The sequence below is a fragment of the Cucumis melo genome, chromosome 7 (genome assembly GCF_025177605.1).
Source record: "Cucumis melo cultivar AY chromosome 7, USDA_Cmelo_AY_1.0, whole genome shotgun sequence".
Lineage (NCBI taxonomy): Eukaryota > Viridiplantae > Streptophyta > Magnoliopsida > Cucurbitales > Cucurbitaceae > Cucumis > Cucumis melo.
This window is the reverse complement of record NC_066863.1, coordinates 17,103,671-17,120,838: the sequence shown is the minus strand read 5'-3', so window position 1 is coordinate 17,120,838 and position 17,168 is coordinate 17,103,671. Positions and strand designations below refer to the sequence as shown.

The following is a 17,168-nucleotide window of genomic DNA, read 5'->3' as shown; positions in this document are numbered from 1 at the left end:
TAGTCGTTTAGATTTGGATAGCCAAATCTAAACAATATTTTTTTTTTCAATTCTATCGTTTAATTTGGTTACATAATCATTTAATTTGGTTACACGATCGTTTAATTTTGTCACATGTCGGTTAATTTGGTTATAGAATCGTTTAGATTTGGTCGTTTAAATTTGGGCACATGATCATTTAGATTTGGCTACCCCAAATCTAAACTCAAATCTAAACAATTTTTTTTTTCAAAATTTGGTAAACGGTCGTTTAAATAAAATTTGAAAAAAATTTCAAGATTCTTTATACACAATCTTTTAGATTTGGTTACCCTAATCTAAACGACATAAAAAAGGAGGAAAAGAAGAAATACGATGGAAAAAAATCGCAGCGAAAAAAAAGAAGAGAAAAAGAATAAAGATGATAGAAAGAAATTAGATTTGGTTACCCAAATCTAAACGACGTAAAAAAAAAAAAAGAGAAAAGAAGAAAGACGATACAAAGAAATCGTAGCAGAAAAAAAAGAATAGGAAAGGAAGAAAGACGATAAAAAGAAATCGCAGCAGATGGGAGAAGAAAGACGGAAGAGCAATCTTGGAATATTTAAAAAATGACTAACTTTATGGGCTTTGTTACACGGACCGTAAATATTTTAGTAGTTTGTTACATTTATGAAAATTTACCAAATATTTAATTAATTAATTTCATTAAATAATATTTAATCAAAATTAATATAATTAATTAAATAATTAATCAATCATATTAACTAATTTCCATATTAATTAACTAACATGCATACTATACATTATAACCATTATAACATACTTTCAATGTATGAACATGTTACCCTATGGTGGGATTTTAAATGTATATAGCATACTATATGCACATACAATTTAAACATTAATTAAAACATACATCACATGCATATTTAATTAAACAACCTAAAATAGACTAGTTTTGCCCCTAAATTAAGCTAAAAACTAAATAATTTGGTGGAGTACTTTAACTGCTCCCGAACAACTCGAACCGGCTGAAAACCCAAAAAAACCGCTTGAAGCCCAAACCAACAAGCATGCGCGGGGTCACCATGAATCGGGTCAAACCCGGGTCGGGGCGAGCTGGTTGACGCGTGCTGGGCAACGTCAGAAGGCCCAGGTGAAATGCGTCGAATCGGAGTGCGGGTCAGGCGAACAGGTGACGCGCGCGAAGAAACCCGATCACCAACCAGGTCGGTGTCGGGTCGGAGCGGACGCGTGGGCATGAACTGGGCATAATGGAAGTTGGGTCGCGCGAGGCTTGAGCCTGCCTTGCCCAAGAATTGGGCCGCAAGCTGGAGAGTGAGTCGGGCCTAATGAGAAGCTGGCATGGGCAGGTACACGATCACTGTACACGACGGGTTGTCGGTCAGCCGACTGGGTCTCATGCCTTTTCGGGTCTGTGAGCTAAAATTCACCAAATTTCCAGCTTTTCTTTCTGAAGCAATTATAGCCTAATTTTAACTCTAATGACTCTGATAAAATTACAGACCATTTACAATAATAAATGAAGTCACAAACCGAACTAATTACAATAATTATTACAAATTTAAACCTAATATAGGGTCAAAATCATAATATATTCATTTTAGTTCAAACAATAATTTATCAAATAAATTCACACCCATCATATGAAAATGAGTATATTTAGCATGCTTTGATACCACATGATGGAAAAACCGAAACATGCAAAGCGAAAGAACCGATCGAAAATTACTCTAGATTCATCTAAACTAATTTAGAAGTTAACATGCTTAATAACTACCCTAAATACATTAGTTAGGGTTAAGAGAAATACTTACCTTCATAGCTTCCCAATCCTCGAAATCTCCTTGCAAACATGAACTGAGACCACCACTAGTGATGACCTGCCATTCTTCAAACTTAGAATTGGGTTGTGGGACCTATTAAGTGAAGGAAATCATGAGAGAGGTAGATGGAATTAGGAGGAAAGAATCAACAATTTGGTTAAGCGAGAGAGGAAATTTTGAATAATTTCTCAAAATTTTAAGAAATCTCGAAATAATTTTCAAAACCTATTTTTATAAAAACATCACATGCATAATGCATGAAAAAATTACATCAAAAATCAACACCTCATTCTCCACTTAAACTTAATGGGTTATATGTTTACATCTTATGTAAGCGCTTGTCCCACTAAGTGTTAATGGGACTATCCAACTAAATGTTGGATTTTTCTACTAACTTTAGTCCAATAGCAATATGATCATTTGACTATTGAAGTCAAAGTTTGACTTTGACTTTTTCAAGTCAAAAGTCAACATTTTGACTTTTTACCATTTTATCCATCAGAGCTAATTTCGACCTCCCGAACATGAATCCGCATTCTTTTTTCTAAAATTTAGATCACATTTGAATATAAAGTCGGTAAAAGTTTGACTTTTTAAGTCAAAAGTCAACATTTTGATTTTTCACAACTTTGATCATTTCCTTCCATTCCGAACTTCCAAATATGAATCTGTATTCATATTTTTAATATTTAAAACATTTAAATATAAAGCTCTATAACTGATGACTATATTACATATTTTCGTCAGTTTCTCTCTTTACCTAATTCGAATTATTCCAACATATTGTTCTAAATTAATTTCACATGAGCTAGCTGGAGAACCCAATGGACCTATAGATCATGGGCTCTAATGATCCGAGATTAATTGGCTAAACTCTTTTAGACCGAGCTAATCAAACATTCGTTAACTAACAGACTTGTGACTATTTTATTGAATAAAATATAATTTTAACTACAGATTACGAGTTTTAGGACATAAATTCCAACAGACTTGTGACTATAAAATGGAAATTTAGATGGTGATTACCACGGCTCCATAAAGTTTGTATTTTAAGTCCAAATATTACCAAAAAAAAAAGATATATACTCTAATAATAATAATTTTAAAACATTCATAAAAATTTATACGTAAAAATACTTTTATAAAGATAAAAGACAAAGAAAAAGAATACAAATTGTTCACACGAGATTTCTGGAGAACTTTGATTCATAGAATTGAACTTGTGTTGATGTTGTATTTACGTTGATTTGATGTGATGTGGTTCGATCTCTAGAATTTGATCCTCTGATTCTCTCTCGGCTGAATGCTTACGCTTGATTTGAGGAAGCGAAGCACGTGATGTTCTTGAAGTTGGAGTCTTGAAAGAAAGCTTGTATCTTCAAAAGAGCTTCAATCTTCGAGGGTATTCTTGAAGTTGGAGACTTGGAAGAAAGCTTGTATTTTCAAAGGAGCTTCAATCTTCGAGAGTGTTCGACTTCAGGAGTTGAAGAGTTTTCTATCTCTTGGGAGAATTCTCTTTAGACCTCCAGAAGTTCAAAATTTTGCCTTCTCAAATGAAGAGAACTCCTTTATTTGTAGAGTTCCTTGGTGGGGCTTTTATGGACTTGAGCCAGGTCTCGTCCATGGACTATACCCATGGGCTCAATCACATGGATTTGGGTCATATTTTATTTTGGGCTAAATTAAGCTTTTTTTTTTTTTTGCTCAATTGAATTTTAGCCCAAGTAAATAATATTTAATTTACAATTATCATAATAAAGACAAGTGACATCATTAGAATTGTCCAATTTGTCTTTAAATTTAATTCGGGACACATGTCAATTTTTAGTTAATCCCAAATACAATTATTTTAGTAAATTATGTGGCAATTTGTGATTAGTTCTAAAATTTCTTATTCAGCAAATGCCCCCTTTCGAGATTTATGCACGTGTATGGGTGGGTGAATCTCGAAAAGATAAATTTAAAGTCCAAATCGAGCATTTTTTTTACTCAATTTGACATATCCAATTAATCAAACTATGAATTTAGTACATTAATTTGATTTAAATTTGAAATAAGGGTTGGGATATGGAAAATCCTTAATTTGAGAAAAGTTTAAGATTTTATTCTGAATTTACTTTAATTTGAGGATAAAATTTAAATTTGATGATGATTTGATTTTTTTTAAGATAAAATTTTGGAACCATATTTTAGTTTGAAATAAGAATGAGGTTTCTATCATATCCTAATTTGTCTTGAGTATGGACAAGAATTTGGAACGACCAATTTTAATATTGGGATAAAATGGCCAAATTTAATTTTGAGATAAATATGAAATCTCAATCTTGGGATAAAGTTGGATTTATGGCTCCAATTTAAATTTGAGATAAAACAAAATGGAGATAAAATCTAAATTTTAATTTTAATTTGAGGGTAAAATCTAAACTTTGAAATATTCAAATATGCTTAATTATCTCAAAAAGTGGAACTCAAGATTTTATTCCAAGAATAACACAAGATAATTGAATTTTAATTTTATTTTAAAAAAATTAAAAAAATAAAATATGTTTGAATATTTCAAAAGTGGGATTCGAGATTTTATTCCAAAATAAAATAACACAAGATAATTGAACTTTAATTTTACTTAAAAAATTAAATTATTAAATGTTTAAATGCCTCAAAAGTGAAATCCGATATTTTATTCCAAGATAAAATAACATAAGATAATTCACTTTTAATTTTATTTTATTATTTAATTATTCAAAATTCTCCTAGGAATTAGACTTGTTAGCTTTATAAATAGACTCATACCTTGATCATTCTTTTCTCATCAAACAGAACAAAGGTATGAGAGAAACAACTTCTCTTTTTTTTTTTTTTTCATTCACATCTCTTGTGGGCTAGGAGCATCATGCAGTTTAGGCTCTTGCGATAAGGAGCTTTGCATATTTAGCAACTTTTATTTTCATCAAGAATTTTCTCATCTCCTTCATTTGTGGGATTAGTGAAGATAATAAATCTTGGTTTCACGGTCAAGGAACCTTCTGTATTTATGTCAACAGACAACTTCCTCTTCATGCGTGATGGGACACAACTGTGAATCTTATCGTCATCATTTTCTTCATGAAATGGTTTTGCCTTCAAAGATTTCATCTCTCTTTGTTGTTGAACGTTTGTTATCTTTAGACGATCAAAAGCAGATGTTGCAGGTCGATCTTTCTTCGATATGGAGATACTTAGCCTTTTGAAAGCTGAAGTTCGAGTGTAAGTAGGCGTTGGACATTGGTTTTCTTCTTTTTTTGTGGCCATACTTAATCTTTGAAAGACTGAAGATCGAGTAGTTAAAGGCTTGATACGATCAAAGACAGAAGTCTTTTGCTTAATTTCATTTGAATTGTCTACTTCTTCATAAGAACCATAATTGTTGTCGACTTCTACTATGCTGGCAGTATGACATGCAGTGACTTCTAGTATTTCTTCTGGATGATCCTCAAGGAAGCTTCTTGGAAAGAATTTTGTCACAATTATCGATCATCGAGCTCGGAGGAAGTCCTCGTCTTTTCCTTTGATAGGTCTAGGCTTCAACATCTTCTTATTTCTTTTCCCCTTCTTTTTATGAGAGATGTTTCCTTTTGAATGCTTTTGATGGAAGTGTAACTTTGTTTGAACGGAACTTATTGGTCTCTCTTTTTGATGAGTCACGACTATCCATTCTTCGCCCTCATCCTCAATAGGCTTTTTTTTGTTTTGAGAGTTCGACATCATGATCTTTTGTTGGAATCGAACAAGCATAGGTTCGAAAGTCCCAAATTGAATCAAACTTTCCCTTTGATCATAAAGTAGTGTTGATGACGGAACATTTGAAGTCATATTAACTGCAACATGATTTGTTTGAGCTACTTCATCAATATCCAACTTAATCTTATTTTCACGGCCAACTTTAGAATTAGCTCCTTCAACATGAAGCACTTTTCAACAGGGTGACTAATGACCTGATGATACTTGTAGTAGTTAGGATCATCTACTTTTCCTGCTTGCTCCGGTCGTTTACATTTTGGCAACTGAATAAGTTGTTTCTCTATTAATTGCTCCAACATGTCTGTAACATCAGAGTCAGGAAAGGGATAAATTTTTTTCTGTCTTTCTCTAAGAGTTGGGTGTCTCTTTTCATTGCCATCATGATTTCTTTCATGTTTTGTTTCTTTTCTTTTAGAGAAAGATTTCAATGGAGTCTCTTGAACAACCATAGACTCGTTTATGATACTATTTGCAATCTTTTTAGTGTCATTTATTTCATTCTTTTCACTTCTCGTTCTTTGAACCAAGAAATTTTTTGCTCCTCTGTTGGCTATACTCAACTCCATATCATGGGCGCGAGTTGCCAATTCTTCAAACGTGCGAGGTTTTATTCCCTACAAAATATAGAGAAATTCCCAGTGCATACCTTAGGTGCACATCTCTACTGCAAACAGTTCTGTGAGCTTGTCTTTGCAATCCAGGCTTAGAGCTCTCCATCGGTTTATGTAGCCGATGATTGGCTCTCCCTTCCGTTGTTTGGTATTTGTTAACTCCATCATACTGACGACACGCCTAGTGCTATAAAAGCGGTTGAGAAACTTTATTTCCAGCTGTTCCCAACTATCAATTACTTCCAGCTCTAGATCAGTATACCACTCGAAAGCATTTGCTTTTAAGCTTCGTACGAACTGCCTGACTAGTTGGTCTGCTCTTGATCCTACATTTTCGCATGTTTCAACAAAGTGGGCGATATGCTGCTTTGGGTTGCCTTTTCCATCGAATTGCTGGAATTTTGGAGGTTGGTACCCAAGTGGCATTCTCAAGTTGTCGATTCTCTTGGTGTACGGCTTAGAGTACATGAAAGAAGTTTGCGACGGTCCTCCATACTGAGCTCTAATGGAATTCGCAATCATATCATGTAGCTGCTGAACTGAAAGAGAAGCAACAGAGACTGATTGTTGTTGTGGTTGGTTGTCCTGCACCGCATTCTTCCCTTTATCAGTAGCTTTGACAACAGGAGTTTGACTTGACTCAGCAGTTTCACGAGTCTGCATCTGCTCTCTCAAAGTTGTGATTTCATGATCTCGTTCCTCCACAACCTTCATCAGGAAGTTAACTTTCCTCTCCATCTCTGCCATGACAGCCTCAGCCGTTATATTAGCCATCATGGCAAACATCACGTCAGGGTGTGCTTCTTTCTTTGACTTGCTAGAAGCAGAATCAGAATTATCATACAAAGGATTTTCTTTGAGGACAATCCCAGCTTTAGGAGACTCCATCAATTGCTTGAGAATGCTCTAAGTGACATTAGAGCCTTGATCCTGCTCTTTAGTGATTCCCTTAAAACGACTGCGGGTGATGGGTCATATGTAAGCGTCGCTTGCAATAAAAGATTTAGATGCAGCCTTCTTTGATGTCCTTGATTTTCTTGTAGATTTGAATAACGAGAGAGAGATGAGAGGTAGAGATGTCCCACTGGACGTGCCAATTTGTTCACACGAGATTTTCGGAGAAATTTAATTCGTAAAGTTGAACTTGTGTTGATGTTGTATTTACGTTGATTTGATGCGATGTGGTTCGATCTCTAGAATTTGATCCTCTGATTCTCTCTCGGTTGGATGCTTACGCTTGATTTGAGGAAGTGAAGCACGTAATGTTCTTAAAATTTGAGTTTTGGAAGAAAGCTTGTATCTTCAAAGGAGCTTCAATCTTCGAGGGTGTTCTTGAAGTTGGAGACTTGGAAGAAAGCTTGTATCTTCAAAAGAGCTTCAATCTTCGAGGGTGTTCGACTTCAGAAGTTGAAGAGTCTTTTATCTCTTGGAAGAATTCTCTAGACCTTCTGAAGTTCAAAATTTTGCCTCCTCAAATGAAGAGAATTCCTCTATTTATAGAGTTCCCTGGTGGGACTTTTATGGACTTGAGCTTGGTCTGGTCCATGGACCATACCCATAGGCTCAATCACATGGATTTGAGCCATATTTTATTTTGGGTTAAATTAAGCTTATTTTTTTTTGCTCAATTGAATTTTAGGCAAGTAAATAATATTTAATTTAATCAAAATAATTAATTTACAATTGTCATAATAAAGACATGTGGCATCATTAGAATTGTGCAATTTGTCTTTAAATTTAATTTGTGACCTATGTCAATTTTTAGTTAATTCCAAATACAATTATTTTAGTAAATTATGTGACAATTTGTGATTGGTTCTAAAATTTCTTATTCAACAAATTAATTGGTACAGATTAATCTCCAATTTTAATGAATTTAAATATCCAAAAAACCAATACATAAATACAAATTTGAATTTCTAATCCCTACTCATCATAAATCTCAAGCATCATCACTATCCAACAAAAACAGCCCCTAATCTTTTTTCCAACAGTTCATTATTCCCAAAAAAGAAAAATAATAAAATAAAATAAAATGACGTTATCCAACTTTATTATTGTTGCCCAAATGCGAAATCTCATACTCCTTCTCTCTCCCCCTCTATTTAATCCACACTGAAATCATACTCTAAACCATCAAACCTAAATCACCAGCAAACGAAACACAATAAAGCCCAAAAAAATATAAAATAAAATAAATTTTAAGTTCCGTTTCCTCCGCCGTCCTCAAACGCCGGTTGCCGGTCACCATGGCAAACTCTCAGATCTACTTCACACTCACCGCCTTTTTCCTCTTAGTAGTCATCATTTCTCCGACCCAAGGCGGAAGCCAACCAGATGACGGCGCGGCGGCTGATAGAATATGGGCCCTTCCCGGGCAGCCGGAGGTTTCTTTCGAGCAGTTCTCCGGCTATGTGACGGTGAACCGGGCGGCCGGTCGTGCCCTCTTCTATTGGCTGACTGAAGCCTCTATCCAACCACTCTCCAAACCCCTCGTCATTTGGCTCAACGGAGGTCAGTCTCACTGATCACTAACAACAATGTTCCACAGTTTTTAATTTTATCATTTCCCTCGTTATACCCACCTAATATTTTCATTTTTCTCATTATTACTAAGTTTTCTAGTATTTGGAAACCACACCCACAACCTTATTAACACATTAAATCTAGCTATTTTCTCTTACTTTATTTACTACTATTTGGATTTTTCTTCTTAGTCTCAAATTCTGACTTGGTTTTGAAAACGCTCCTAAAGTAAAATATAACCATCAAAACACAAACTTAAACTTGAAAGTCAATATGGATGGACATGGTGGAATTTATAAGTTTAATATTGAAAAATAAAAAATGGAAAACTATATGATTACCATGTGAAGTTTTTATTTTAGTTTTTGGTTTTTAAAAATTTAATTTCTTACCATCGTACAGATTACTTACAAGTACAAAATTTTAATTTTTAACTGAATTTAAAAAGATTTTTTTTCTTTTCAAAATGTGGTTTAATTGTTGATAAAACAATAGATAAAAGATGGTAAGAAATTTAAAGAGAATGAATGTCTTTGGACTTAAATTAAAAAAAAAATAGGAAAACGTAATTACCAAACAGAGCCTAACACATGTTATTAGTGTGTATATATTTCCAGTTGGGAGAGGTGGATGTGAGTAGATATATCGAAACGAAAAAATATGAACAATTAATGGATGGTAAAAAATTAAAATATTTACAGCTAAGTTGCACTGTTTTTTATTTTTATGGTAATATTGAAATTTTGTGTCTGGTACAACCGCTTTGTTTCTTCTCTCTACTTCCTTGATAAGCAGAACAACTTCAATCACATTTGAGAACTCTTTTTATCTTAGGTGAATCCCCATAACATTAATAAGAATAACTTCTATTATACAATTAGTTTACAACCCCAAGAAAGCTAAATAAATCTGGGTTGAAAAGATTGATCAAAGATCAATAAAGAAGGAGAATTTGTTCCTAACTTCAAGATTTCAAACTCTCCACAATTTAATTGATCAAACTAGATTGAAAGTTTAAGCATGCATTCTAACACAAGAATACAAAGGAAAGCATAAAGTTTGAGAGAAACATTCTATAAAAAAATGTCATTCAAATTCAAGTTATCTTTAAATGTGGAAACTACAACCCTATTTATACTAACTTCAAATGTTATAGGAAAGAAGACAGCATTTAATTTTATGTTCTTTCAACTATTCTAATAAATGAAAGTACATCTCACTGAATAGGTACATATTAGAAATGTGAATGAATCTAAAAATTTATTAAATATGTGAATGAATTTGAATTTCTAGATTCATTATGACCCTCGGGTATCTAAGTCACTCTTGAAGTTCCAGTTCGTCATTAAAAGTAAAAAATTTAGCTTTGAAGTTACTCATTCTATGTTTTAGCTAATCAATGCCAATTATTTTGCTTATCGTTCCTATATTATTGTTATTGTATGAATAAATATATATATAGTAGTAATTTATTTAAAAAAATTAATTTTGAATGGTGGGGTAAGTCTAAGAGCAAGAAATGAAAAAGAGGTGGAACTGTTACATCGGGTGGTTTTGAGTAACATGATTTGCATTTGTTTTTTCCCTCACCCTACTATTTTCAACATTTCCCTCTATTTATTTATTCTTTTCTTTCTTTACTATATTTATAACTAAAATTTCATAAATTTCTAAAGTAAGAATACCTTATCATAACTCCATAAGTTCCAAATTAAATTTCAATATTTACTTGTATATATTTAAATATTCATCTATTAAATTTTGGTTAAAAAAAATTATTTCAATTGTTTAGTTTATGTACGACCCTATTAAAGTTCAAAAAACTAAATTGTATGAAAATTATTTTTTTCAATAAATTATAAATACCATTAATTAACCATTTTAAAAAAGAAAAGAAAAAAAAGCCCATAAATTAACACTGGCTTGCTCCAACGTGTGAATTTAATTTTAGGTTGCCGACATGATATTAACATCGATGAGAAGCGAAAGAAAAAAAAAAAAGAAGAAGAAATTCTTGGAACTGAAGAACTTAATTGCTGCTTTGAAAATGAGATGGCATTTCATTAAATATTTTTTTATTTATTTAATTAGTTGAGTTAGTTTTATATTCACTGCGTTATTGCAGTAAAAGGACAAGGAAAGGCGCAGTCAATAACTCCCCATGGTGGTTTTATTTGTGACTTGTTATTATTTCTTTCTCTCTCTCTCTTTTTTTTTTAAGAAGGATAAGGGGCCCTAAAAAACTAGGGTCAGAGAGAAAGAGCCCTAAATAGACCAAAGAGATAGATAGAAAGGCTTCAGAGTTGAAACACTTGAATGCCCTACTGTCTGCCTTGGATTCATGATCCCAACCACCCTTAGACTGTACAAAGCAAACCACATACCAAATACCAAACACACACACATCTACAATATAAATTAATAATACCTCTTTCTTTCTTTCTTTCTTTCTTTTCTTAATAATATCTTTTTTAAACAAAAAAATATCTTCATAGTTACAAACATGTTATCCATTCTAAGCACATCTTTCAATGATTTTGATTTTAACCGAGAGTGCTAACAGACTTATATACCATAACTTTCTTTTCATTAGTGAGACTTTTGTTGCACTTGAACAATTATATATAAAATAGTAATAAATTTTAAAAAATAAATTTTAGTTAATTGGGATTTTTTACTTAAGTTTAGTATCTTATGAGTTATGTTTCTTTGACAACCAAATATCATAAGGTTATATGATTGTCCTATTAGATTAGGGTGTATTTGAATAGTTTTTCAAGTGATTAGTTTAAACAAATAAGATGTTTTGAAGATATATTTATGTATTTTTAAACCGATCTAATTAAAATGAATTTTGAAAAAATGATGAGTCGATTAAATAAGTTGGTTTAAGATAAACATTTGATTCCAACTTTTAGAAAAAATGGATATTTAGTATTTAAAGGTGTAGGATAAACATTTTATACCGACTTTTAAAAAAATAAATATTGACTACCAACGGGGTGTACATAAATACCTCTCCAATTTTTTCAATAAATTTATAAGAGACTTGTATTGATTGTATGAAATAATATTAGTGGAGAAAAAAAAGTTAATACTTAATCTCTTGTTTTGAAATGGATCAATAAAGACTTCGGGATTAGTAGATATTACTTGAATATTGTAGACGTCTTGGTGGAAAGTGGGAGTGAAAGAGGGCCTCCTAGTAATGAATAAAAGGACAGAGGCAGCTGCCAATTTATATATTGTGTGGTTAGGTCATATTGTCAGCTATGTATTGGGAGCTAACCATCAATGCCATTGTCTACCCCTCTCTATCTTTTTCCCTCAACCTCATCCTATTGTCTCTCTTTCTTTTCTTCTTATTCTTCAGCAACTTCCAAACCTTTTTTTTAAAAAAATTAATTAATTACATTTTGTTAATCAATTTCATTTTAACTTTGGTTTCATTTTAATTTTTTTTTTAACTTTAAAGTATTTGCTCTAATCTTTTATCTCTCGAATACGATTTACTTTGATTTGTGTTCTTTTGTAAGTGTTTGTTTATGATGATTAGGAGAGAGAAATATTGTTAGTTATTATAATTAATTATTATATAATAATTTGTGTCTGTGTTTGTGATGCATACTATTTTAGTCTAACAAAAATATAGTAAAAACTATGATTATTGTAGAAAAAGGGATTTGAAATAGTAATATATATTTCCTAAATTTAGAAAGACACTAATTATTAAACATAGAGTGAGCTATAATATAGTTTGCTAGACCCGGTTAAGCTTGGAGGAGGCCCCGACACTCCTAAATATTCAAAATATTCAAAAGTAGTTTGGTTGATTCTAACTTTTAATTTGTTTTTAACAAATTAATGAAAGTTTTGAGTGTGTATTCACATGTAATTATGACCGTGTGGTTTCAAGAATATAGGTTAATGATAAACAAGTAAATATTAAATGAAAAATTAATAGAACAATGACTAGAAGATCTTATCTTGTTTTGTTTTTTTTTTTCTCTTTATTTTTTCAAATTTAGGGATTAAAACAGATATATGTTGAAATTTTATAGACGGTAACGTATCTAAGACTAAAATTGGACAAACTTAAAAGTTCAAAGATCAAAATAATTTCTTTTCCCATTTTTTCTTGAGGAGAAGTTAATGTATTAATTTCCATAAGAAAGTTGTTTTTGTTCTATATTGTTTGATTCGCTCGATTACATATTGATATATCTAAAATGAAATAGATTTAAATAATTAAAACTTTAAACAACTAATCATGGAACTCTTTTTACAACCTTCTAATTATATACTCAAATGGATAAAAAATGAATTTGCTTTCTTATCTTTGCTTTTTTAACTATTCAACCTCAATTCGTATAATCTTTATATTATCAATTTTGAAGTTAAAAGTTTGATTTTTCTGCCTCACGTATTATAAAAAGAATTACCAAATTAAACGTTTATAAAAAAGAATATTATTTCATTTTAAAAAATAAGTAAGCTATTTTGATTTATTATTAATTTTTTCAATACTAACAAAAACTATAAATCCATAAAGTAGAAAACATCAAAAGCCAACATTTTCCTCCGTTTTGAGCGCATGGCTCTGATGTTATGTGAAGCAAGAATTTCATGATGACCCAATTTTTGCCTGGCCGTCCGGGTCAACGGTCATGTGGGACCAAAAAGAAGCTCAATTTCATTTATAGGTTCAGTTGGCTATCCATCTTCTTTTTAAAATTAAAGTCCTATTTTCTCCCCTGTTTGATACAAAGGTCAGCATATTTCTTAAGTTCAATGTTTAAATTTTTAACCAAATGGTAAATAAAATAAAATAATACTAAGTTTCAAAAACTACTTTTTCTTTGTTTTCAAATTTTGGTTTAGTTTTTTGAACCATGAGTAAAAAATGGACAACAAAGAAAAAAAATTAGAGATGTAAGAAGTGCCTTTAGGTTTAATTTTAAAATCCAAAAATACAAAACAAAATATTACCAAACTTGACCTTAGTTATTTAATATTATTATTGAAATGCATTTGATTTAAGTAATTGTTAGGTCCGGGTTGCTCCTCCATAGCGTATGGAGCTTCAGAAGAGATTGGTCCCTTTAGAATCAACAATAAGGCCTCGGGCTTAGTACCCAATAAGTTCTCTTGGAACTCCCTCGCCAACCTCCTCTTTCTTGAAACTCCAGCTGGCGTCGGGTTCTCCTACACCAATCGCTCCTCCGACCTACTCAACACCGGTGATCGTCGAACTGGTACCCCTATCTTAAAACATCACACAATATATAAGTAAATTGCAAAATTTATGCCAACATAAATTCGGTTCAATTGGCACCTATAAGTACCTATGGATATGAGTTCCTAAATTCAAATCCCCTCATCCCATTGTACTACAAAGATATTAATTGCAATTATAAGGGGCCTTTTATAAAATATTTATATTGCATAAAATAATTTCAAAAACAGAAAATGTCCACATGCCTACAATCAACAACAAAAAAAAAAAAAAAAAAAAAAAAAAAACAACTCAAAACTGAAATATTTATGAATCTTGTTATACAAATTGTAAATATATTAATATTTTGTTATATTTATGAAAATTTATATAGAAAGCCAGGAAATTCGCTTATTTTTAGATTAAAATAACCATTTTATTGCAGAAATAAAATTGTTTAAATTTGTTTATTCCCTCCATTTCAATTGATGCTACACCATATATTTCATTAAAAAAAAACCAAAAACATTTCAATAAATTATTACTACATATTTAAATAGTTGACCACCATTTTTCAATCCTGGCTACTTTACTTCACACCGTATCATTTCATCACAGTTTCTTTGAATTACATATCTATTTCATATATATAAAAAAAAAAGGAAAAAAATATTTTTAAGAACCATAGTATTTAATCTCCATGCATTTTGTTGAACATTGCAATTGATAATGGAAAGCACTCGGTACACTTTCTATTGGAAGCAAAAGTACTGAGTCTGCTTTTTGTTCCAACCTGACTTTTTAAATTATATGTACCTGGATGCATGGACGGACGGATGGACTTGTGACTGATCATAAACATTGTTTCAGCAAAGGACTCCTTAGAGTTCCTTGTACGATGGCTCAACCGTTTCCCCTGGTACAAGACCCGCGACATTTTTATAACAGGTGAAAGCTATGCTGGCCATTATGTTCCCCAGCTTGCCAGAGAAATCTTGGCCTACAATGCAAAGTCCTCCCACCCTATTCATCTCAAGGGAATTATGGTAACTTCCTCAGCTTTTTCTGTTGTCCTTTTCTCTCGTCTTGTTACTTCTCTCCCCGTTCACTTCGTATCCACTACACACAATATAAAGACATCCACATGTACATCGTGTTATAACTTGATTAAAAGCGGAGAGAATCTTAACTTGACATGGAAGATTTATACTAATTATGCATCATGAATGCTATTCAGTTTTGAATGGGGTAAGTGAATGAAATGTAGGTTGGCAATGCCGTAACAGACAACTACTACGATAACTTAGGGACAGTAACGTACTGGTGGAGCCATGCCATGATCTCGGACAAGACGTACCACGAGCTCATTAACACCTGTGATTTTAGTCGACAAAAGGAATCAAATGAATGTGAGTCCTTGTACACCTATGCCATGGATAAAGAGTTTGGGAATATTGATCAATACAATATTTATGCACCTCCTTGCAACAACTCCGACGGTAGTCTTGCTACCCGCCAGAGTACTATGCGACTGCCTCACCGGGTATCTTTTTTTGTTTATATTGTAAAACAAAAATCAACCAGCAATAAAAGAGAGAAAGAAATGATGTTTGATTAGAGCAATTAAAAGGAGATTTAAATCATTAATGTTGCTTTCATAGACTCGGGCATTCAGGCAAAAGGCAGGTTATGATCCTTGTACCGAGAAATATGCAGAAATATACTTCAATCGGCCAGACGTTCAAAAAGCTCTTCATGCCAACATAACGAAAATTCCGTACAGATGGACTGCTTGCAGGTAAATCCATGTTGCATCGATGACTTCCTTTAGAACTAAAGAGCATATTATGAAAAGAGAGAAGTGACAGTTTATATATGGCCATGAGTATCTTTATTGACATAAACAGCCAATGTTTTCCTTTCATGCAGTGAACTCTTGAACCGAAATTGGAACGACACCGATGTATCCATACTTCCAATTTATAGGGAGTTGATATCAAGTGGCATGAGAGTTTGGGTTTTCAGGTTAGTAGTCACTTTCTACATGCTTGTCCCCCATCTTTCTTTGACACTAAACATTCGGATCAATTTATGCACGGGGCAAATCTCACATAATAAAAGTCTTACCTCATAACATTTAGTTATCAGAAATTTGTAAGAAGTCATAGAAGTTATTAAAGTTTTATGTTATATTATACCTATCAATAAATCATGCTGATCGAGCCAAAAAAGTATCTTCCATTTCTTTGAGGCATTTTATCAACCGCCCGATGATGAAGTTTGTGGGAAATGATTTTCAGTGGAGATGTGGACTCAGTGGTGCCTGTAACGGCGACAAGATATTCCATTTCACAGCTGAAATTAAGAACAAAAGTTCCATGGTATCCATGGTATGTCAAAAACCAGGTCAGTTTCATCTCATAGAAATGTAGTTGAATATGAACAACAAAATACTCAAGTCAGATTTATCAAAATCTCTATGCAAAATAATGTGGAATGTTTTATGGTTTTTGATGAAGGTGGGAGGTTGGACAGAGGTATATGAAGGGCTTACCTTTGCAACAGTTAGAGGAGCAGGGCATGAAGTTCCATTGTTCAAACCAAGAGCCGCTCTTCAGCTTTTCAAATCGTTCCTCAAAGGGGAACCCTTACCAAAATCTTGAAATCTCATTTTCATTTTGGTATTTAGAGCAAAGAATTTGCTGAATGTAATGTGTAATTCTTCGAAACTGTTGGCAAATTTGGAGATTGGGGAAAGGGGGAAAAAGGATAGGAGAAATTTAAGTGGATAAAAGAAGAGGCATATTGAATGTTAGTAGGGATTATCATGAAATTGTGCATTTCTTTTACGCCATTATTCCAAGTGTCACAAATTGCCCTTTCCCATGGAAGCTTAATTGTCCGTTTTTTCTTCTTTTGCTAAATTATTAAAAATGAAGAAAAAAAATCTTCAACTTTCCAAAAAAAGAAAAAAAAAAGTTAATTTTCATAAGGTGTCTTTTAAAAAAATATAAAAAAACGATAGAGTATTTACACTGTATAAAACAATTCCGAAAATAGAAAAAGCCCAGAGGTCCAACGTGTAAAATACCATAAATACTTCGTTAACAATGCACCTAATATATTTGGTAACGCGATTTGTTACACGATCGTTCAGATTTGACTAATTTGTTACACGATAGTTTAATTAATTAGGTTACACGATCGTTT

The 17,168-nt window shown here is 32.4% G+C and overlaps 1 protein-coding gene and 1 long non-coding RNA gene across 3 annotated transcripts; one reads left to right on the top strand and one right to left on the bottom strand.

Annotated features, from left to right (window-relative positions):
• Window positions 1-8,342: 8,342 nt before the first annotated feature.
• LOC103499132 (serine carboxypeptidase-like 25) lies at window positions 8,343-16,815 on the top strand. Its single transcript, XM_008462033.3, has 8 exons — window positions 8,343-8,731; window positions 13,795-13,998; window positions 14,829-15,004; window positions 15,226-15,501; window positions 15,620-15,756; window positions 15,888-15,983; window positions 16,259-16,364; window positions 16,478-16,815. Exons 1-8 carry the CDS (start codon window positions 8,467-8,469, stop codon window positions 16,619-16,621), a joined length of 1,404 nt encoding a protein of 467 aa, XP_008460255.2. The 5' UTR covers window positions 8,343-8,466; the 3' UTR covers window positions 16,622-16,815.
• Window positions 13,668-16,662, bottom strand: LOC103499131 (uncharacterized). 2 transcript variants are annotated; one of them, XR_007822458.1, is made up of 5 exons: window positions 16,513-16,662; window positions 16,157-16,313; window positions 15,280-15,332; window positions 14,775-15,077; window positions 13,668-14,008 (listed from the first exon to the last, which is right to left on the bottom strand). It is a non-coding gene; the product is annotated as an uncharacterized LOC103499131 (long non-coding RNA). The 2 variants fall into 2 exon arrangements; XR_539699.3 differs by lacking the exon at window positions 13,668-14,008 and having other exon boundaries at window positions 14,474-15,077.
• Window positions 16,816-17,168: the final 353 nt, after the last annotated feature.